We start from the raw sequence: 23878 nt of genomic DNA, 5'->3' as shown, positions 1-23878 counted from the left end.
ACCATAATTCCGTAAGTTTTAAGGTACTTGTAGATAAGGATAAGAGTAGTCCTCGAGTGAACGTGCTAAATTGGGGGAAGGCTAATTAGAATAATATTAGGCAGGAACTGAAGAATTTAGATTGGGGGCGGCTGTTTGAGGATAGATCAACATCTGACATGTGGGAGTCCATCAAACGTCAGTTGATTAGAATCCAGGACCAGCATGTTCCTGTGAGGAAGAAGGATAAGTTTGGCAAATTTTGGGAACCTTGGATAACGAGGGATATTGTGAGCCTAGTCAAAAAGAAAAAGGAAGCATTCGTAAGGGCTAGAAGGCTGGGAACAGCCTTTATATTCCCTTGAGGAATATAAAGAAAGTAGGAAGGAACTTAAGCAAGGAGTCAGGAGGGCTAAAAGGGGTCATGAAAAGTCATAGGCAAACAGGATTGAGGAGAATCCCAAGGCTTTTTATACGTATGTACAGAGCAAGAGGGTAGCCAGGGAAAGGGTTGGCCCACTCAAGGACAGAGGAGGGAATCTATGCGTGGAGCCAGAGGAAATGGGTGAGGTACTAAATGAGTACTTTGCATCAGTATTCACCAAAGAGAAGGACTTGGTGGATGATGAGTCTAGGGAAGGGAGTGCGGATAGTCTGGGTCATGTCGTTATCAAAAAGGAGGAGGTGTTGGGCGTCTTGCAAAGCATTAAGGTAGATAAGTCCCCAGGGCCTGATGCGATCTACTCCAGAATACTGAGGGAGGCAAGGGAGGAAATTGCTGGGGCCTTGACAGAAATCTTTGTATCCTCATTGGCTACAGGTGAGGTCCCAGAGGACTGGAGAATAGCTAATGTTGTTCCTTTGTTTAAGAAGGGTAGCAAGGATAATCCAGGAAATTATAGGCCGGTGAGCCTTACGTCAGTGGTAGGGAAATGATTAGGGAGGATTCTTCAGGTCAGGATTTACTCCCATTTGGAAACAATGAACTTGTTAGCGAGAGGCAGCATGGTTTTGTGAAGGGAAGGTCATGTCTCACTAACTTGATTGAGTTTTTTGAGGAAGTGATGAAGATGATTGATGAAGGAAGGGCAGTGAATGTTGTCTATATGGACTTCAGTAAAACCTTTGACAAGGTCCTTCATGGCAGGCTGGTACAAAAGGTGAAGTCACACGGGATCAGGGGTGAGCTGGCAAGATGGATACAGAACTGGCTTGGTCATGGAAGACAGAGGGTAGCAGTGGAAGGGTGCTTTTCTGAATGGAGGGCTGTGACTGGTGGTGTTCCGCAGGGATCAGTGCTGGGACCTTTGCTGTTGTAGTATATATAAATGATTTGGAGGAAAATGTAGCTGGTCTGATTAGTAAGTTTGCGGATGACACAAAGGTTGGTGGAGTTGCGGATAGTGATGAGGATTGTCAGAGGATACAGCAGTATATAGATCGGTTGGAGACTTGGGCGAAGAAATAGCAGATGGAGTTTAATCCGGACAAATGTGAAGTAATGCATTTTGGAAGATCTAATACAGGTGGGAAGTATACAGTAAATGGCAGAACCCTTAGGAGAGTTGACAGGCAGAGAGATCTGGACGTACAGATCCACAGGTCACTGAAAGTGGCAACGCAGGTGGATAAGGTAGTCAAGAAGGCATACGGCATGCTTGCCTTCATCGGTTGGGGCATAGAGTATAAAAATTGGCAAGTCATGCTGCAGCTGTACAGAACCTTAGTTAGGCCACACTTAGAATATTGTGTGCAATTCTGGTCGCCACACTACCAGAAGGACGAGGAGGCTTTGGAGAGGGTACAGAAGAGGTTTACCAGGATGTTGCCTGGTCTGGAGGGCATTAGCTATGAGGAGAGGTTGGATAAACTCAGATTGTTTTCACTGGAACGACGGAGGTGGAGGGGCGACAGGATAGAGGTTTACAAAGTTATGAGTGGCATGGACAGAGTGGATATTCAGAAGCTTTTTCCCAGGGTGGAAGAGTCAGTTACTAGGGGACATAGGTTTAAGGTGCGAGGGGCAAAGTTTAGAAGGGATGTGCAAGGCAAGTTCTTTACACAAAGGGTGGTGAGTGCCTGGAACTTGCTGCCAGGGGAGGTGGTGGAAGCAGATACGATAGCGACGTTTAAGAGGCATCTTGACAAATACATGAATAGGATGGGAATAGAGGGATACGGTCCCTGGAAGTGCAGAAGGTTTTAGTTTAGACAGGCTTGGAGGGCAGAAAGGCCTGTTCCTGTGCTGTACTGTTCTTTGTTCTGTCTTCTGTGATGGTAGACCTCAGGAGGAGATCAAGGAAGATCATCCGCTTGGTACTTTTGACTGAAGATGGTAGCAAGCACTTCAGTGTAGGCATTTCAGTCTTGTCTTTCACTCATACATGCTGGGCTCCAGCAACGTTGAAGGTGGTGAAGTTCATAGAGCTTCCTCCTCCCGTTAGTTGCTTAATTGCCATGCCTGCAATAGTGAAACAAGATTCCTAGACACTATGCATACCATCGTAGACCACAACTTGCACAATGGCTATGCCATAGTGCGAGCTAGTGTGTAAAATGACACATTCCATGACATTGACAAGTCTTTTTTACTTCTGCATTCCAAACAATTACATTTGTTGAAATCAAGGTGAATGATCTTTCTCTTTCAGATGCTGTTTTACATTTATGGTTTTTATTTCAGATTTTCAAAGCTATTTCTTAGCAAATGAAGGCTACTGCCTTCAGGTATTAAAACCATCCATTAACTGGAGTATTGTGTCTAATTTTGGGCATCACACTTTAGGAAGGATGTGAAGGCTTTAAAGAGGGTATAGAAAAGATTTACGAGAATGGTTCCAGGGATGAAAGACTTCATTTACAAGCATAAATTGGCGAAACTGGGGCTTTTCCCTTTAGAGAAGAGAAGATTGAGAGGAGATTTTATAGAGGTGTTCAAAATCATGAGGGATCTGGCCAGAGTAGATAGAGAGAAACTGCTCCCATTGGTGGAAAGGCCGGAAAACTGATTGGTGATTGGCAAAAGAACGAGAGATGACATGAGGAAATTATTTTTTACTCACTGAGTGGGTAGGATCTGGAATGCACTGTATGAGAGTGTGGTGGAGGCAGATTCAATCTTGGCTTTCAAAAGGGAATTGGATAACTATCTGAAGAGAAAAATTAAATTGATGGACGATGGGGAAAAGGCAGGGGCGTGGGAGTAACTGAGCTCTTAAAGAGAGCTGGCATAGATGCCACGGGCCGAATGGCCGCCCTCTGTGCTGGAACCATTTCACGATTTCAGCAAGCCCTGATGCATATGCTTGCCAGCAACAACAGTGGGTGGGGCTACACCTCCACCATGCCCCTCCCCTATCATGACGTCAGAGAGGGAGGACGAACGAAAGACCCGTTCACGAGCTCAGCGCCGCCCGCTGTGAGGTATGGCGCGCACGCGTATGCGTGCACGTGCACGCACAGTCGCGCACACGTCGGGCTGCGTGAATGGCTCCGTGTGGGAGTGGGCGGGGCCGTGGCCAGATGGACGGTTGGTCTACTCCATCTCCTGGGCACGCGCTCCATTCGGAAATGCGGTTAGTGCGTGCGCGCGCGCTGTATGACATGTTGTCAGCGCGAGAGGCAGGGCAAGAGCGAGTGTAAGGGAAGCGTCCGAGCCCCCGCGATCATGGCGGCTCCCTTAGCGCAGTTCGACGAGGATTGGCAGGATTTCTACGAGTTCAAAGCGCCGTCGGGCAGTTACCAGCTGGACCAAGTGAACTCCAACGGCGTGGCCGGCCCCAGCACCGGCTGCGGGGCGCTGGAGCACTGCCTGGAAGATTTCTCCGAGCTGGACAACTTCTCCGGGGAGATCGTGAGCTTCAAGTCGATGGAGGACCTGGTCAACGACTTCGACGAGAAGCTGACCGTTTGTTTTCGGAATTACAACACCAACACGGAGAACATCGCCCCGGTCAAGCCCATCTCTGAGGAAAGCATCATGAGAGACGACGAGTAAGTAGGGTCAGGAAAGGGGCGAAGGGGTGTACAAGGGCAGCTCCGGTGGGGTTCGCTTGTCTCCTATGGCTGTGGCTCTTTGCAGCTTCCGAATGAACACAGACCATGGAAACTTTGTCCTGCTGACACTTGAGGTCTGGCTGCTGCTGTGTCATGTCCCAGTGCGCCCATAGCTTGACAGTTCATAGCTTCACATTTGCTGGGGATCCTTTCTCTTTCTGCAGATCTCTCTCCTTTTTGTTTCCAGATGCTGCAACGTATTTAGCAGTTTTTTTTTTGCTTGCATTTCGGATTTCTAGCAGGCGTTTTTTTTTCTTCGTGAAATTCCCACATTCTGTGACTTCATTGCGTTTTTTTGAACGCATCTTTCCCACCGTAGCCTCAAACTTTTATGCAAAGAATTCATCAATCTGGAATATAGAATGAGTTCAGTGACAATATTGGAAATGTTTAAAAGAGTTTGCACAACATGCAGGCATAATTTGAATTATTTCTTGACAACTTACTGCAATATTACTTATACAACCAGTGTCACACATGATCCAACATTTTGCTTACAGTGTATATTTGTGTTGATATCTAAGGGCTAGTCTGTTGTGCAGATCTTTGGGTAAACTGCATACACCATACTGCAGGTAATATATGTATGCCCTGGATAGCAATATATTGTTGTAAAGCCGGCAAATAGTTAAAATTCTGCGCTCCTAGTTTTACTCGGGAAACGTCTAATTATGATGGGTTGTAGCTATATGTGTTTCTTATTTGATGAGACTTATGAATTTAGAAAGCCATATATTTCTCTGTTCAAAATTGGTAGTCTTAATTATTTAGCAGTGAATCTACAGTCTGACAGAATACGAGCCCGTATATTTTCCTATGACTATTGAAATAACCAGTAGCAATATTAGGGTATTTTGTTTAAACTGAGGGACAAATATTGCTGCTGTATTCTAGTAACCATTAAGCAGATAGCCATCAAATACACAAACACAAAGGTTAAGGCATCGAGCCTTATTGTGTGGGTTACTTCTGAAGGTAATGAATGAACTGCACCTCGACAGCAAATGATCAGTACTCCAACATTCTAGTATCTCCTAATATTTTAAAGGAGTTACTGATGTTGATGGTACACTGTAAGCAAAATGTTGGATCATGTGTGACACTGGTTGTATAAGTAATATTGCAGTAAGTTGTCAAGAAATAATTCAAATTATGAATTAGATTTATTAGCCTGTCGAATCATCATTTTAAGATTATTAAAATATAGGGCCTAGTTGGTGATTAATGTTTCACATCTAATTTTTCCTTAACAATCACACACTATCTGACTAATTTGTGTCCTTGTTTATAAAAATATCTCCTTGAAGATTCTAAATATTGTTATCATTCATAAGAGTTACATATTGAGGCTCATGCTCACTTCGGGTGCAATTATCCATATAATTACATCGCAAATCATCCAAGGAACTTTTTGAATAGTGTATTTTTGTAGAACTAGTTGATTTTCTGTGATTCTCTCTTCTGGTCTAATTCATTTATGATTTTCCTTTCATTATTTTCTCTCTTCCTTTCTGGTTTTTGTACGTGTTTGTTGATTTTTGCATCAGATTTTTTTTCTTCTTTATGTATTTCCATTTCCTTCAGTCTGTTTGCTGTATCTTGTACACTCTGTTTGCACCAAGTAGTTCTGTTACTGATTTATTCAATTTGTATCTTTAACCATTTTTAAAGGTGCAAAGTTGGTGGCCAGTATGTACTTGGTCAGAGGTGAGGATTGGGTGTTTTTATTCATTTTCAAACCATCTCAGGAGTTGTCTATTTTCCAAGTTTCTTGACATAATACTTTGATAGCTCCTGTTTTTCTCTCTGATACTCTATTTTCACTAATGTTTTAGTCCTTCACTCCTCTTAGTTGCTTCTAATCTGTGGACTATATGTAACATGTGCCTTATATATCCGTGAATACAACACAAAAAACAGAATATTGAAAAAGAAATTACCGCAATGTAAATGAGAAACTTAAGGAAAATCAAAAATTGCTGATGTGCAGATCTCAAACTAGAATCATAAAATTTTACAGTACAGGAGGATATCGAATCCATCAAGCTTTTGCTGGCTCTTAAAAGAGCTATCCACCTAGTTCAGTATAGAATAATAGTTTTGGAGACCATCTATGTTAACTATGATACATAGGCTTTCCAATACTAAGGTTGCCACCAACAAACGGCTGCTTTTTTTTTAAGCATAATGACAACTTGCTATTACATATTGCATGTGAAGTGCTTTGAAATGTTTTTGAGATGTCGTAAAGTGCTATTTAAATGCAAGACTGTCTTTCTTTCCTTTCTAGCTTCCAGCATTTCCTGTCTTTCTGTACTTTTGTGGATACTAAAGCTATGGCCATTCTTTCTAGAATTTCCCTCTCTGTACCTCAAATTTCAATATTATCTTTTGTGGTCTTCATCTACCCTGCATCCATGATGAAATTAAGATTCATCAAATGTTCAGTATTTCCTAGGAGAAAGACTGCAGCAGAGAAGGAGGCCATTCAGCCCGTTGTGTCTGTGCCAACTCTCTACAGGAGCAGCTCACCTAGTCCCACTTCCCCCCCCCCCCCCCCACCTTTTCCTTGTAGCTCTGAAAGTTTTTTTCTCTTCAGATAATTGTCCAATTCTCTTTTGAAGCCACAATTAAATCTGCCTCTACCATACTTTCAGGCAGTGCATTCCGGATCCTAACTACTCGCTGTGTAAAAATGTTTTTCTTCATTTTGCGGTTGCTTCTTTTGCCAGTCACCTTAAATCAGTGCCCTTTGGTTCTCGATCCTTCCGCCAACATGAACAGTTTCTCCCTATCTACTCTGTAAAGACCCCTCATGATTTTGAACACCTCTACAAAATCTCCTCTTAATCTTCTCTTCTCCAAGGGGAACAGCCCCAGCTTCTCCATTCTATCCATGTAACTGAAGGTCCTCATCCATGGAACCATTCTCGTGAATTTTTTCTGCACCTTCTCTAATGCCTTCACATCCTTCCTAAAGTGTGGTGCCCAGAACTGAACACAGTACTCCATTTGAGGCTGAACCAATGTTTTATACACGTTTATCATAACTTCCTTGATTTTGTGCTCTACGCCCCGACTTATAAAGCCCAGGATCCCATATGCTTTGTTAGCCACTTTCTCAGCCTGCCCTGCCACCTTCGATGATTTGTGCACATAGGTTCCTCTGCTCCAGTACCCCCTTTAGAATTGTACCCTTTATTTTATATTGCCGCTCCTCGTTATTCTTACCAAAATGAATCATTTCACACTTCTCTGCATTAAATTTCACCTGCCACTTGCCTTCCATTCCATCAGCCTGTCTATGTCCTCTTGAAGTTTATCCCTATCTTCCTCATAGTTCACAATCCTTCCAAGTTGTGTGTCAACCATAGATTTTGAAATTGTGCCTTGTACACCCTAGTCTAGATCATTAATATATATCAAGAAAAGCAGGGGTCCCAACACCGACCCCCAGGGATCCCCACTGTATACCTATCACCAGTGTGAAAAATAACAGTTCCCCCCCTACTCTGTTTCCTGTGATTCAGCCAACTTCGTATCCATACTGCTGCTGTCCCTTTTATTCCATGTGCTTTAACTTTGCCACCAAGCCTGTTATGTAGCACTTTTTCAAATGCCTTTTGGAAGTCCATGTACACCAGATCAACCACATTAACCTCATCAACCCTTTCTTGTTACCTCATCAAAAAACTCAAGCAAGTGATAACTGTCGAATTTTCTCACATCCTCAGCCTCGCGTCCTTCTAAAATCTACTGGCATTTAAAACACAAGCTTGTTGTATTGTAATTGATTTACCTCATTCCTTTCTTTCTTTTGGACCTAGGTGTCCTATATTATGTCAGCTAAGTTTCTCAATGACAAAAACAACCTCCCAAAGGATCCCTCTTTTGTCCTCTATGTTGCCCTATTAGTAGCTTACTGTTGAGTAATGAAAACTGTTAAATTATTACATCATCTTTAAGGAAAAGGAGAGTATAAACTGATGTTCTATCTCCCTTCAGAACATTTGACCATGCAAATTTGCTGACATGGTATAGAATTTGCTTAATTTGATGCCTTACAGGTTGTTAAATGTAATGCTCTTTAGAGGGATTTTGTTTTAAGTGGACCCTGAGCTTTCCATTCTCCACATGATCTTGAGGTATTACAGTTCACCTATGAACATTTGCCGTTGTATCATGCACTGCTTGTGTAATGTGATAAGTCTATCGCATTGTGAGAATGTGGCAAGTGTAGAGTACTTGTTTGATTAGAGATACAGCACTGAAACAGGCCCTTCGGCCCACCGAGTCTGTGCCGACCATCAACCACCCATTTATACTAATCCTACATTCCTACCAAACATCCCCATCTGTCCCTATATTTCCCTACCACCTACCTACACTAGTGACAATTTATAATGGCCAATTTACCTACCAACCTGCAAGTCTTTTGGCTTGTGGGAGGAAACCGGAGCACCCGGAGAAAACCCACGCAGACACAGGGAGAACTTGCAAACTCCACACAGGCAGTGCCCAGAATCGAACCCGGGTCCCTGGAGCTGTGAGGCTGCAGTGCTAACCACTGCGCCACTGTGTTCTGCTGTATTTAAAATAAGAGTCGTGTCAGATTAGTAGGAGCGCAACAGCACCTGAAATTCTTATAATACCGTGATTATAGTGCCATCCAAATCAGTTAAAGCACAATCTGCCTTTTTTGGGAGGAATGTATGAGCTAGATAATAATTAAAAAACCTATTTTATAATAATGAACAATTTGATTTCATGCCCTTGGTGTTTTTCAATAAATGGCTAGTTTTATTACCAGTAAATCTGAAAATCATTCCAATTGACTGTGATGACAAAGATTTTGCTTGCTACATGGTATCTTGCCAGCACCTGAGAACTGGGACTTCTTAGCTGTGGTCCTACGGCAGAATGTCACAATCTCCTGTAGATGTAAATAAGCAGCAGCAAAATAATGTTAGCAGAGTTCACAGTACAGGTGGTTAGGGAAAACTTGAGGGTTTCCTTTCTCTAGCTGCAGTTGGCAACTTTTATTTTTAGTAAATTGGCCATGTTTTATTAAATTTACCCAATACCTTGAAGGTGAAAAGACTTTTGAAATCTGTTGTATAATGCTCAGTTGCTATCAAGGAAAAGCCAGAATTTGCTTAGCAGCTAGAAATCAAGGTCACAGTTATACTGCAGCTGGTGAACTTGGGCTGGTATTTGCTGCTACTACTTGCTATTCCAAACGTTTTCAGACTTTTCAGTATGAAGAGAGGGCCTGCTAATATTTTTGCACTACTGCGGACCCCTGTATTGAGACAGAATTCCCCTGGAAGAACTATTTTCTCTCTACTTTTCTCTACTTTAAACTGTTTGACTGGCAAGGAGTCCACAACAGAGAGGACAGTGCTGCCCTATTGGAGGTGCCATCTTTCAGATGAGATGTTAACTGAGGCCCTTCTCAGAAGGACATAAAAGATCCAATGGCAGATTTTGAAGAAGAGTGGGGGAGTTCTCCCTGCTGTCCTGGACAATATTTACCCCTCAACCAACATTACTAAAACAGATTACTGGTCATTAACTTATTGCTGTTTGTGGGACCTTACTGTGCACAAATTGGCTGTCGAGTTTCTTGTGTTACAATAGGATCTACACTTCAAAAAGTACTTAATTGGCTTCAAAGGATTTGGGTTCCCCTGAGGTAGTGAAAAGTGCTATATAAACACTTTCCTTCTTTCTTTCCCAGTCTGACCCTGGGATTGTAGGTCTGGCACTCGCCAAAAATCATTTTGCAACACAGTCAGAACACCAGAAATGACCCAAAAGTACATTGACAGTTTGATTGTGGTATCTGGCCCCAATCTGAAGCTCTATAGCACTAAGCCGAGTGACGTGAGACAACTTTGTTAGAGGTCATCCATAATTCGTGTTGAATTCACATGGGCTACAGTATATCTCCAGCCCTATGTTTCAGTTTTTGCTAAACTTCTTCACTTCTCTGTCCACCTCAGAATCTTTCCCAAAGTCCATCTTTTGGCCAAACCTTTAGTCGCATCTATGCACTTTTCCTGTCCCACTTCTCCCTGCAAAATGCCATGGGACATCTTTTATGTTGTATATGCAATATAAATACAAGTTGTATTATTTGAAGCTATCATTTTATGTCAAATCAATTTACACCTCTTCAAATCCAATTGACGCTTTTAAATTTATACTCTGTCCTCATATGGTGACTTGAAGGAGATAAGAGGTTATTAGTAATCTAGATTGTAGTAAAATTTATGTGACTTTGTGGTACCTAAATGCCAGAAATTTCTTCATGGCTATTTTTTTCTCTGCAAAAATGTAAACATGAGACCTCAGGATAAAAAAAAATTCACATGAGAAGCGAGTAATATGGCACAATACGATGAAGAGCCAACAATTACTACTGCAGCATCAAATCTACCCAGCTGCTCTGGCATGTTTTGTTTGGATTTGTATTAGCAGAGGTTTGCAAGTTGGCAGCCACCTGCCCTTTTTCAGCTGCAATTGGAGTGTAGCATGGGGAGAAGAAGAATGGAGGGAGTAAATTTTCCAGCTTTTTCTTTAAAATCTAGTTATCAGTTGTTCTGTGACTTAAGAGTGATCCTACAGGAGTTTCACTGAAGGAGTAATTAATATTCAGCGCAGTATTTTCATAAAAAAGGCACTCAAGGCGTTTCATTAAAGTACTTTGTATCTTTGAGGTCAGGTTTAGGAGCCAGGGCTGTCCAGTGATTTATCCAGAGCACCAAAATGGATTTGTGAAATTCCATTAAGGTTTCCAGTGTTTATCTGTGATGCAGCTGTTCTACACTTGCCATCCCAACATGCCATTACAATTTTTCTTCCTCGACACCAAGATTCCACATGTTAGAGTGATATTGGCATACATCTGGTTGCTCTGCATGGTAAAATTTTTGTAATTACTTTGTGTTAAGAACTATCTGTTTATCATAACAGGTATGTTCTTTTTTAACATTTGGAATTATGGTTGCAGACTAATCAACAGCTCCATCTGACCAAAGCTAGATTATTTATGTTCTTCACTTGAAGATAGCATTTGAGCTATTCAGGTTAATTACCATGTTCTGTAAATCCAGGGTCTATGCTGGCACCATTTTCATGGCTAAACCTACTCATCTTTGAAGTCACCTTCAATGTTTATACAAATTGTAGCCAACATGGAACGGTAGAAATGTAAAAAATAACTTTTGGGCTGGATTAATTCTTCCACCTGATGCCATGCTAAGATTTTTAACTTACTGTATCAGTTACTATCTGTTTTATATAGCAGACAATGTTGTTCTTCGTATTGTAATCTGTTTTCCTTGTGGTTGCTTTCTGATTTTAGTTTGCTAATAAAATAGCTGTGCTTTAGAGGTATACTAGATCAGGTGATATAACCTGCAGCTTTTTCCCTTTACTGAAGAGTTGTGAAAATCTATTTTCTATTTTGTAAAATGGATAATTAGGAGTGACTATAAGGCCTCATTGGGGGAGGGCTGAAAATGAAAGGGTTAGTGCAAACTATAAGAGCCAAGCTTGAAAAGTACTCACTTGAACCAAACACAGGATTACAGTCTTGAAATAACTCCTGGGTATCTTGTATATGAATTTTGTTCATTTTAGGGATTTTTCTGCATTATGGGTAACATATTTCTTGCTATGGTGTATGACTGAAGAATTAATGATTGTGACATAGGCAAGGCCATGTTTTCTTGCCTATCATAGTCAGTAGGTCCATTGTCTTTCAACATCTGTATCTGTTCAATATTAAAATATTAGAGTCCTCTTTGGGAGGCTGTAGAGTAAAAGGTTTCCTTTCATTAGACAGTGTGCAGGCCAGTGCTGTTCAAACAAATGAATTAGTTGATAATAGCCTTCTTCATGTCTGATTCTACTCTTACATTGACCTAATTCTTTGGAATATTCTCCATTTCTAAATATTCTGTCATAGTTCCTTAAGATTCTACATGAAAGATTATGTATTTTTAGAAGACTTAAAATGTATTATGTTACTTGTTTAGCTGAAACCTTGGATTTCCCTCTCTCCCCTTTTGATGTAACTTCCATTTTATACCTGCAAATACATGAATACAAACAGACACGCTTAGAATTCTTTCTGGGACATTGATTGACTTTCTGATGCTTCTTCTGCAGTATAAAGACCTGTGACTTTGTGGCTTCCTCCACAGCAATTGTAATGCACCAGCGTATCTCATTAATATAGTATTGATAGATATTCCTAAACAAAGGGGGAGGTGTGATGGACGAAGTGGGCAGATGGAATTATTTTTGTTCAGGAAGGATATGATATAATATTGAAGATTTTTGATGTAGGATTAGGATTTAAATGTCTTTATTTTAAGACCAGTTACTGCTCTGGCCGGTTTTCAAGTTGCAGTTGAGGACGGAACCCATTCTTTTTTTTCCTGTCCGGTTGCCTCTTAGCCTTGGAGATCCTTTCACATTTCTCCAAAAAAGGGAATTCAATCCATATCTGCTTTCACTTAAGTTAATTAAAGTGAACATCTGTTCAGTAACATTTTTGATTACTGTGTCTGGAGCCATTTAAAATTTGCTTGTAATTATTTGTGAGGGTACCATATCTGTTTTCAGCAAATTGGTTTTCTGTGTAGTTTAATGATGAAGTTATTCCTCCCTGTTAAAAGGCTGCTGAATGCTCACCTTATATGCACTCTCAGCATTGAAAACACAAATGTAGTATTTGCATAATATATTCCTTAGTGCTTGAATTATGAAGCAATGCAATAGCTTAATTTTTTAAAATCTGCTTGTTTTAAAGTTTGGCTGCTTGTAGTGCAGCTCATGACAATGAACTTAACTATTTTGATTTTTAGCTGTGAGATGTTTTTCCTTTCCCTCATGATGAAAGATGAAGAACATTTTTGTACTTTGGGCACTCCTGGTTAGCCTTTAGTACTTCCAGGTCCGATCCAGCACAAGCAACCATGGAGCAACATTCTCTCTACATTCACAACAATGATAGAAATTGGGGTTAACTATCAGCCAATCCTCTTTGAACAGTGTATATTTTTCCAATTCTACATTTGCTGTACTTGACTGTAAAACTACCAATTTGTGTGAAATTATTGTGGTTCTTTTTGTTTTGGGGATCCTTAATTTCTAATGTAATAAAAATATATCATGTAATTGTTAATTACATTGAATTTGGTGGTATGTGTCGATTATGCTTTTGAGTAAAGTTCCTGTACTGGAAAGATGTCAATTTGTGTTTTGAAGCAGTTTTTCTTTCCAAAATGTACAAGCCAACTACAGAAAAAACAAGCAGTGCAGGTGAATAGCAAATTCCCTCCAGAAAAACTGATGCCACCTTTTTTATATAACAGTACTGCTGCGGGAGTCAGGATTACAGCAGTGATATTATAAATGCAGCAAAATAATGTATGCTGGATTGCTTTCCATAGTTGTTATTACTGCCATTATGCTTTAATTTTTGTCTACCGGAGTAAAGCTAACTTGGTTACAAAATCTAGGGAACTCACTTTGGCAAGGATACTGCTGTTTCTTTGTAATCTGTTCATCTTTGTATATGGAGTCATTGTCTAGGAATTCTGATGAAATCACATGCTCTCAGAGGCTGATCAGATGGACCGAAGTGGTCTTTTGTCCTCTACATTCTCGTGCTCCCATTACAGGAGGGAGTTCTGTACTGGAAATAGGCAAAATACAATACAAGCCTGTGGTCAGTTGTACAGCATGCATTTCTATTTCAGAAACCTGAGGTGGAAATTATGTTCTGTTTACTGATTTTTTATTTTGCTATATGAGATAATACTAAAATTGAAATAGTTTAATAATGTAATGAATTCAAAGGATTTCTTTCTACCCTTATCAGTTCCTACTTAAATATTTTTAGTACTAACCAAAATGGTGAGAGTAGTTTCATTATAATTCTCTGCATATAGGCATTTGTCTGTTGTCTCTTTCAGAACTTATAGGCAGTGTGATTCATGCCGTAAGGACTTATGATTCATAGTACATATCACATCACATTAGTCAACAATGCATTCTAGCAGTGGTGTGGTGGCATTAATGACGAAATGTTCGAGGACTTGCATTTCGGAGATTCGAATTTGAATCGCAGCCTTCCCTTTCATTTAAACTTAATTGGCTGACATCTGACCAGTTTTTTGGCTGGGCTGAAAAATGGAGCGGCTCCTATTAGCGTTTGTTTTGAAAATCTTTATATAGGTGCCATGTATAACTAATAAGAGATGGCATGGAATGGAAGATAGAAAATGTATAGAATCTGATGTAATAGTTTGCCAGTCTTTTTATTTGTTGGTGTTTGATATGAATGTTTTTCCAAGTAATTTTATAAGCAGCTTTGCCATGTCCCAGAACAAAGCTACCAGTTAAGCTGGTTCAGGCAGTGGGTTGGTTCTGCCTGGGAGCACTGCTTTCCATACTGTAGGTCATAAAATCAGTATTCAAGCTTCTAAAAGCCTTAGAAGGTGCAGATTATTTACGTAAAACTATTTAATGCTTACATTGTAATTGACAATTTTTCTGTTTTTATTCTTTTATCAAGCCTATATTTACATAGGAACATAGGAAATAGGAGCAGAAGTAGGCCATTCGGTCCCTTGAGCCTGGTCTGCCATTCAGCTAGATCATGGCTGATCCACTTCAATGCCTTTTTCCCTCATTATCCTCATATCCCTTGATATCTTTAATATCTAGAAATCTATCGATCTCTGTCTTAGACATACTCAATGACTGAGCCCCCACAGCCTGCTGGGGTAGAGAATTCCAAAGATTCACCACTCTCTGAGTGAAGAAATTCCTTGTCACCTCAGTCCTAAATGGCCTACCTCTTTATTGTGAGACCGTCCCCTGGTTTTAGACCTCCCCCCCCACTCCCCAGCCAGGGGAAACATCCCTCCTGCATCAACCCTTTCGAGCCCTGTAAGAATTTTGTATGCTTCAATGAGATCACCTCTCATTCTTCTAAACCCAAGAGAATATAGACCCAGTCTCCTCAATATCTCTTCATAGGACAGTCCCACCATCCCAGGAACCAGTCTGGTGAAGCTTTGTTGCACTGCAGGTAAGTGTATCCTTCCTTGGGTAGGAAGATCTAAACTGTACAGAATACTCCAGGTGCGGTCTCACCAAGGTGCGATACAATTGCAGCAAGACTTCTTTACTCCTGTACTCAAATCCTCTTGCAATAAAGACCAATATACCATTTGCCGTCCTAATTGCTTGCTGCACCTGCATGTTAGCTTTGAGTGACTTATGAACAAGGACACACAGGTCTCTTTGGACATCAATACTTCCCAATCGCTCACCATTTAAGAAATACTCTGTATTTCTGTTTTTCCTACCAAAGTGGATAACTTCACACTTTTCCACATTATATTCTATCTGCCATTTTCTTTCCCACTCATTTAGCCTGTCTATGTCCCGTTGAAACCTCTTTGCATCTTACTCAAAACCCACATTCCCACCTAGTTTTGTGTCATCAGCAAACTTGGAAATATTACATTTGGTCCCCACATTCAAACCATTGATATAGTTTTGAGTAGCTGTGGCCCAAGCGGTACTTCACTAGTCACAGCCTGCCAACCTGAGAATGATTCGTTTATTCCTACTCTGTTTTCTGTCCGTTAATCAATTCTCAATCCATGCCAATGTATTACCCCCAATTGCATGTGCTCTAATTTTGCTTACTAACCTCTTGTGTGGGACCTTTACAACACTGAAATTGACTGGTTGGGTCAAATAGAATCTACAGCACAGGCAATCAAAGATTGTTAAATTGACTCAGTTGGTAATACTTGCCTCTTGAGTCAGAACGGGGTTCAGGGTTGACACTTCAGTGTATTATGACCTTGTTGAGGTGCCATCTTTCTGATCAGTTCAGGTAGATGTGAAAGATCCCATGTCATCATTTATTGCGTTCTTCCAGTGTCTTGGCTAGCATTTCCCCCTCAACCAGCTCCCTTGAAAATGGATTAACTGATATTTGAGTCCATTGACCCACTTGTCTTTGGAAACCATTACCCCATCTCCAACCATTACCCCATCTCCAACCATTACCCCATCTCCAACCATTACCCCATCTCCAACCGCCCTTTCCTTTCCAAAGTTCTTGAAGGTGCCATTGCCTCCCAAATCCATGCCCATATTTTCTGAAACTCTGTGGGAAGCCATTCAGTCAGGTTTCGACCCCTGCCAAGGCAATGAAATGGCCCTCATCAAAGTCACAATGACGTCTCCAGACCATAATCTCTGAACCTCCATTTTGCTTCCTTTTTCTTGCCTGTTTTGGTCTTAATCTTGTTTTCTCTTGTTTTGCTTTCAGACAGCAGCTCTTCATCACTCTGCCATTCACACCTCCTCTGGACACATCTTTTGGGCTGGATTTTAAAGGGTCCTCAATGGCGGGGGTGGTGGGGGGACATGAAGATCGCAACGGATGAGGCCCGACGCCGGCAGAGCCCATCCAGATCTCAACGGAGGTGGAAAGGCCTCATGGCAGTCCCCCTGCCAAGCGGCGACGGGACCGCGATTTCCTTATTTAAATAAATTAACCTACCTGAATTAATGAAGATCCCGTCGCCTCCTTATTAGCTGCACCGATCTTCATTCTGGCGGCTGGCCTTCGAATCCCCGTCCAGGGAAACGAGGCGCAACTCCTGTGGGAAGGGGGGAAGAGGTACCTTTCTCAGTATTGGAGGGAGGGGAGTGGTGTCAAACTCTTTGGATTGGCTGGGGGGTGATGGGAAGTGGTAAAGGACATAAGTTCTGAACTTTGGGGTGATGGGGTGGGAGAAGGTCAAATATTCCGGGTGTGGGTGGGGGGGATGGTGGTGGAGGGCAGGAATGATGTGTAATACCATTGGGGGGGTGGGAGAGGGCATGTAAAGATTTTTTTATAAACTTTACAGTCATTGTCTCTTTAAAAATGTAAATGGTCATTGAGGGCTGTAAGCCCTTTAAAAATGATGCCTGTGCATTGATGCTGGATGCCATTGCTGGGGATTGCTTGCTCGCCCACTCCTGGTCATTGGGGGGCGGAGGGCGGCTGCCCCGGCTATGCTAATGAGCCGCCACGTGTGGAATTGCGGCAGCTCTGCGAGGTGCGCTCAGTGTGTGCGGGCTGCAAATTGTTTCGTCCGTCGCCTATTTTGGTGGCAGGCTTTTAAAATGCAGCCCTTTGTCTCTTTACTTATCCCATTATTACTCCGTTTGGCTGTGCCCCACCAACTCATTTGTCATTTAATGTCTGCATCTTCTGTCCTATCACAGACCTTCCTTTTAGTTCTTTTTCCACCCTCCCCCATTTGACCTACTTAAAACCTATTACATTTCTGACTTTTCCCAGTTCTGATGAAGGGCCATTGTCCTGAAATGTTAACTGTTCCTCTCTCCATAGATGCTGCCAGACCTGCTGAGTACTTCCAGCTTTTTCTGTTTTTATTTCAGATTTCCTGCATCTGTAGTATTTTGCTTTTGTTTGACATGTGGCAAACTATCATCGTTCTCAACTATCTGCAGCCTTTGACCCAATTGACCATACCAACCTCCTTTAACGCCTCTCCTCCGTTGTCCAGCAGGGTGAGACTGCCCACGCCTGGTTCCATTCCTATTTTCCCGAGAACCACCTGCCATGGCTTCTCTTCCCGCTCCCACACCATTACCTCTGGAGTCCCCCAAGGATCTGTCCATAGCTCCCTTTCTCTCATCTACATGCTGCCCCTTGGCGCTATCATCCAGAAACACATTGTCAGATTCCTCATGTACCCTGATGACACCCAGCTTTAGCTCATCATCATCTCTCTTGACTCCACTACTGCCTCTGATTTGTCATGCAGCAAGTCTGAAATCCAGTGCTGGATGAGCAGAAATTTCCTCCAATTAAGTAGTGGGAAGACAGAAGACATTGAGGATATCCTCTCTTGCAACAAGTCGTGTAAACCCATAACCCGTGTGCATGCTGACCAATATTTACTTGTAGTCTAACATTGACTCTATTTTAAAATTCTCATCCTTGTTTACAAATCCCTTCAAGGTCTTGCCCCTCCCTATCTCTGTAACCTCTTCCAGCCCTATAGCCCTCTGAGGTCTCTGCGCTTTTTCAATTCTGACCTCTTGCGCATCCCCAAGTTTCTTCGCTTGATTATTGGGAGGATTGTCTTCAGGTGTCGAGGCCGTAAGCTCTGGAATTCCCTCCCTAAAGCTGTCCGCCTCTCAACTCTCTCTCTTTCTTTAAGATGCTCCTTAAAATCTACCTTTTTGGCCAAGTTTTGTCACCTGTCCTAATACCTCCTTATGCATCTCTGTATTAAATTTTGTTTGACAGTCGCTGTTATGAATTGCCTTGGGACATTTAACTATGCTAAAGGCACAATATCAAAGTAAGTTGATGTTGTTTGTAGGACCTTGCTATGCACAACTTGGCTGCCATGTTTACCTAGGTAAGAACAGTGCCTGAACTTCAAAAATAATCCATTGGTTGTGAAGCACTGTGGGATGACCTGAGGACATAATGGGCTATATTAATTTGTTGTTTGCTTCTTTCTGTCCCTGTGGCCGGAATATTATGGCCCCCAAACGAGCGAGCTGGGCTCCCCAGGCCCAGGTGGAGGTGGGCTCGCCACTGACTTATCATAAAATTCCTGCCAATGTCTCTTTGTCGCCTTTCTCTCCTGTCATTTTGCTCTTTCTTTTTTCTCTCACTATTTCTTTCCCCCTTTTTCTCTCTCTCTTCCTCATTGTCTTTCTTTCCATCCTCTCTTTCGATCATTCATAGTTTCTATTGCAATCTTCCTCTTAACATAAAAACAGAAAATGCTGGAAATATCCAGTAGGTCAAGCAACACCTGTGGAGAGAGAAACAGTTAAAGTTTCAGGTTGATGACCTTTCGTCAGTTCCTCTTAACAGTCTGTTTTTTAAAAATCTGTTGTCTGATCAGATGCCATGTAATTCTTCCATGCCAGTGATAGTTGTTTTGCATTTATGGAGTTAAAGAATTTGTATTCCCTTGAGCAGAATTTGTTTAGTGCCAAATAAAAATATCTGTGCTGGGTATAAATTCCCTGTTGTCTTAACAAAAGTTAATTAAAATCTGAGGAGCAGTAATGCTTCACCAGGGATGATGATTTTAATGCCCTGAATAGGAACATAGGAGCAGGAGTAGGCCATTCAGCCCATCGAGCCTGCCCCACCATTCAATATGATCATGACTGATCATCCACTTCAATGTCTTTTTCCCACACTAAACTCATATCCCCTTGTTAGCTGTCTTGCCTGTCATTGTACCTCAGCTAGAAAATAGTGGGAATAACTGGTCAGAATAAATAATTAATTTATGAATAATTACATTCCGTACTGAAAATGAATGTTTTTGAAGTAGGATTGCTTTACCTCTTTAATATAGGTGTATCTAAATGGGTGATTCTATTTAGGCCACGTAAACATGCAATACATAAAATGTCTCTACAGATAGATGCTTGGCTGAACGTACGACCATTTAACAACACTCTGTGTGCTGCAGCGGGCTTTTGCTTCATTCAGTGTTTTAACCTCTGAATTAAGATTGCTTTTGTTTTTATTATTCAAGCTGCATTGTTGTCCTGAAGCTTGCTTTAGAGGGCTTACATCAATCCAGCAGTTCTATGTATATTAACTTGATGCTGATTTAATTGTTTTCACCTCAGTGCATTCTGCGTTCAGTTAAAGGGCAGGTGACTGGGCTGTAGCTCTGATGCTAATATTGCTTTGTGACTTAGATGACAAGAGATGCTTATTGTAGCACATGATAGGTGCGGCATCATGTTTCCTTTTTAATCTAGAGGCGTGGTTTTGAACTGACATTTCAAATGTCAGCAAATTTGAGCGTCACATAACCCTTACAGAACTGTAATTGACACTTATAAATTCTTCACTGTATTTCCCATTACTCATAAGTAAAATACCCCACTGGTATTATTGCTAAAGAATTTCAATAAAAAAAATTAGGATAAATGCATACATGTACTTGTCTAAACATGTATGATGGAGATGAGGCCTGGGATAGAGATTATGCTGAGTCCAGTCTCCCTGTGTTTGGTGTTTCTGCTCAAGTTCACTCAATATTTAAGGAAACTGTTTTGTGAAGATGGCTAATTAAGTTTTTCACACAAAAGATCAGTTCACTGTTATCCTTTTATTCTGGTTCAGGAAATGGCTCTTAACTCCAGAGTTTCTATTCATTGGGTGCATTTTTGGCACTGGTCCTGTTTTTAATCGTCCTTTCTGTGCAGTTTTTCTCCCACATATGTTGATATTTGGAATTGCTCAGTGTGTTCTGTAACAAAAACCTGCCACAAATGAATCTCTCTCTCTCTTTCTCTTGTTCTGTCTCATCCTTTGGAGGGAAAGGAAGATAGGAGGATACTAAAGACACTTTTATACTGGTGTAAGGAGTCCTGGGGGAGCAGTGCTCAATCAAGGCTCACTGGAGGTTGAAGACCAGGGAAACGACTCTGTTCAGTAGGGTGGAGACCCATTGGCAGTTGATTGGACCCATTAAAATTTGGGTCTCTGGGCTGTGGGTTTACAGGTATCAAATTTTTTAATGTTAATAAATGCTGTTGACAGAGGGAGAACTGTATGTCTTCCATTTGTAGCATCTAATATAGAAGTGTCTTAAAAAGAAAAAGCAGTTCAATAGAGAGTTTCTATTCACAAACTGTTTTGACAGTTCTGTTACTCCCAGTCCTGTACAAGGAGATGATGACTGGGACAATGATGGAAGTATATTTCATAATGACACTGATTGTGTTACTAGACATTGTTGCTGGAATGTAAACTCACCTTTAGGGCATGAAATAATTGCTGTAGAAATACATTTCCACTGGGAATTGAGAGCTGTTAATTATAATTCTCTTTGCTGTACCATGTCATAATTCAGAGCTTTCATGAAATGAAAATAGTCTGTTTGTCCAAGCAGTTGTCCAATAACTCACTTCTGAAGAAGGGTCTACAAAATAACAACTTCATAAAATCTATAAGGGGTAATTTTACTAGACTCCTCTGCTGACAACAATTGTGGGTGAAAGCCACTGAACAATAATGTGATAAACCTCTCTGACTTCCACTGACATCTAACTGTTTTTCAAAATTAATCTTTTAGAGTTACTTTTAGGGTAAGTACTAAACAACTGATTTGAAAGATTGTCTTAATCCTCTGCTGTTCCACCACTTGCATGTCTGGTCATAGTAAAATTATTTTGGGGGAAATGCTGGGAGGTGGAGAATCCTTTGAAAATTTTTATATGTATCCCCCTTGCCACCAGAAATGAATGCTAGAATAATGCTGTGTGTCTATTCTTAAAGATCACAACAAAATGACTGGTCATTTGATCCTTTTACTTCCTTTTCCACCAGTTTCCTTTTCCGTTTCTGTGCTGAAGGTATTAACTTCTTGCTCACATTTGCTTCAATGAATGCCATGTGCCTTCCAGTATCTTGTGTGAGCCTAGAAGGTGAATCTATTCTACCTGGTGAGTGAGAGGAGTTGATGTCTATTTCCCAGCCTGAGAGAGCTTGTGGCCAATGAAAGCACCCCTACTGCTCTCTGGCCGAGATAAGTTAACTCTGCACAGACCAGAAATCAAAGCTGGGAGCTTCTGGGTCTTTACGCCTCAACATCTTACAGTCTTAACTGCCTGAAATACTGGGAGACTGTTTATTAACTTGGTTGAGCCCAGCATCATTGGTTCCATTTTTGAGAGTTAGGTGGAGAAATGTATATAAATATCTTCATACGCTCCTATGGCTTGGTTCCTAACAGATTTGTTCCTTATTGCAAGCAATGCGAAAGAGGTAGTTGTGCTTGTTGATTCTTAAGCTCTTTTCTATGGTCATGTTCTTGGAACCTCTTTTTAAAAATATTTATTCATTCACGGGATCTGGTGTCGCTGGCAAGACCAGCATTTTTGCCCATCCTTAATTCCTCTTGAGAAGATGGTGGTGAGCTGCCTTCCTGAACTGCTGCAGTCAGTGTGGTGAAGTTACTCCCACAGTGCTATTTGGAGTAATGAGTTCCAGGATTTTTGACCCAACGATGTTGAAGGAATGGAAATATACTTCCAAATCAGGGTGCTGTATAACTTGGAGGGGTAATTGGAGTTGGTGTTCTCATGCGCCAGCTAGCTACTTCTAGGTGGTAGAGGTTGCGGGTTTTGCAGGTGCTCTTGAAGATACCTTGGCGAGTTGCTGCAGTGTATCTTGTAGATGGTACACATTGCAACTGCGGAGCACTGATGCTGAAGGAAGTGAAAGTTGAAGGTGGTGGATGGAATGCTGATTGGCTGGCAGCTTTGTCCTGGATGACGTCGAGCTTGGCTGTTTGCCACCTCTGGCTGAGACCAGTCTTTACCAGTTAAGAGATGTCAGGACAGTCAGCTTTGATTACTGGGCAGAAACTAAAAGGCAGCCAGCTGTCACTGAGCTATTTAAAAAAAAAAATATTTTCAAAACAAGCTTCTGTTTTAAAGAAAATGGTTTTGTGCAGCTGGTGTTCGGGAAAGATAGTAGTATATCTAGTAGCTGTTCTTGCTTGAATTGCTGCTGCTTTGTACACGCAGCATTATACTCTCCTTTTGGCACTGATAAGTCAAAAATCTTAGCATCACACCAGTGAAAAGCATTTTTTTCTTTCCTTATTTTTGGCAATTTTCTCCTCAGTCCTCCTCTTCCTCTCTTGAAGAGGTTGACTCCTTTCTGTGCGATGGTTACATAGTGACTACTATTCCTGTAGCTTATCCAAGTCGTTTTTCATGTTTGAGCATGTTAGCATGATAATTGATTGCAGGAGTGCATCACAGCTTGAACCTGAACATGTCCAAATCAAACATTCATACATGTATACTCCCAGTTGACACTTAGATTTTTACCTCCTTAGCCCAGGGATGCCCCTAATGACAAGACAGCATTGAAATGAAATCCAGGTTTTGTTCTAGGTGATGTTTTTAAAATTGGCATCCGTTTGTATAGTACAGTCTGCTTCAAATGCTTCACTTCAGTGTTTTTTCCAACTACAGTAGGCTATCCTACAAAAATATGTACTGCATCTTTCATTTTACATGACATTAAAAACAAGGATAATTTCCTGCTACTGCATTGTCAATTACAAGCTACTTTCTATTCCTCAGTTATATGGCATCATTGTGACAATGCAGTTTTTCTCCTATGTGTTTCGCTATCAAGTCCCTTCTGCATTTTTTTTTTGTACTGTATGCTAGTCACTGAAAATAGACATTTTCTTTGAATGTGCTGATTAGAGCCCATTTCCCATGAGACTGCTGTGCAAGGATCTGAAGCCTTTGGGTTCAGAAAATGGGTCTGTCAAGATGTAAGTGGTGTAAATTAATATTCATGCTGTGTATTAAATCTATGTGGTACCTAAAAGCACACTGAAAGGCTGTTTTTGTCATAGCCAACTTTACAAACCTGTGTTCTCAATATCAAATTGTATAAGTACTTGCATCCATACTGAAACTAAGTGGCCATCTGAAGGACCACTTTTGTTTATTCCTGTTTGTCAAATCTTTAATACTTTTACAGTCTTTAGTTGCCCTCACATCCTTTACAAAGTTGTAGCTTTTTTGGCCCCTCTAGTTTTTGTATCTCTTGCAGGCACTTCCCTACTTTTGTACTCCATCCCCCTTGCAATAAATGCCAACATTCCATTTACCTTCCTAATTATTTCCTGTACCTGCATACTAACTTTTTGTGATGCACATACAAGGACGCCCAGATTCCTCTGTACTGCAACATTCTGCA

General features: G+C 41.1%; 1 protein-coding gene across 1 annotated transcript in view; it reads left to right on the top strand.

The window, feature by feature from the left end:
* The first annotated feature begins 3567 nt into the window (after positions 1–3567).
* Positions 3568–23878, top strand: part of fez2b (fasciculation and elongation protein zeta 2b) — a 192593-nt gene continuing 172282 nt past the window's right edge. Inside the window, exon 1 of the mRNA XM_068045358.1 lies at positions 3568–3972. Within this exon, the coding sequence (XP_067901459.1) occupies positions 3578–3972 (395 nt within the window). The 5' untranslated portion in view covers positions 3568–3577. The remainder of the gene's footprint in view (positions 3973–23878) is intronic.

Source organism: Heterodontus francisci, chromosome 13, assembly GCF_036365525.1.
Source record: "Heterodontus francisci isolate sHetFra1 chromosome 13, sHetFra1.hap1, whole genome shotgun sequence".
In the NCBI taxonomy this organism is placed as follows: domain Eukaryota; kingdom Metazoa; phylum Chordata; class Chondrichthyes; order Heterodontiformes; family Heterodontidae; genus Heterodontus; species Heterodontus francisci.
Note: the sequence above shows the minus strand (reverse complement) of the source record. Positions and strands in the feature narration are given on the sequence as shown.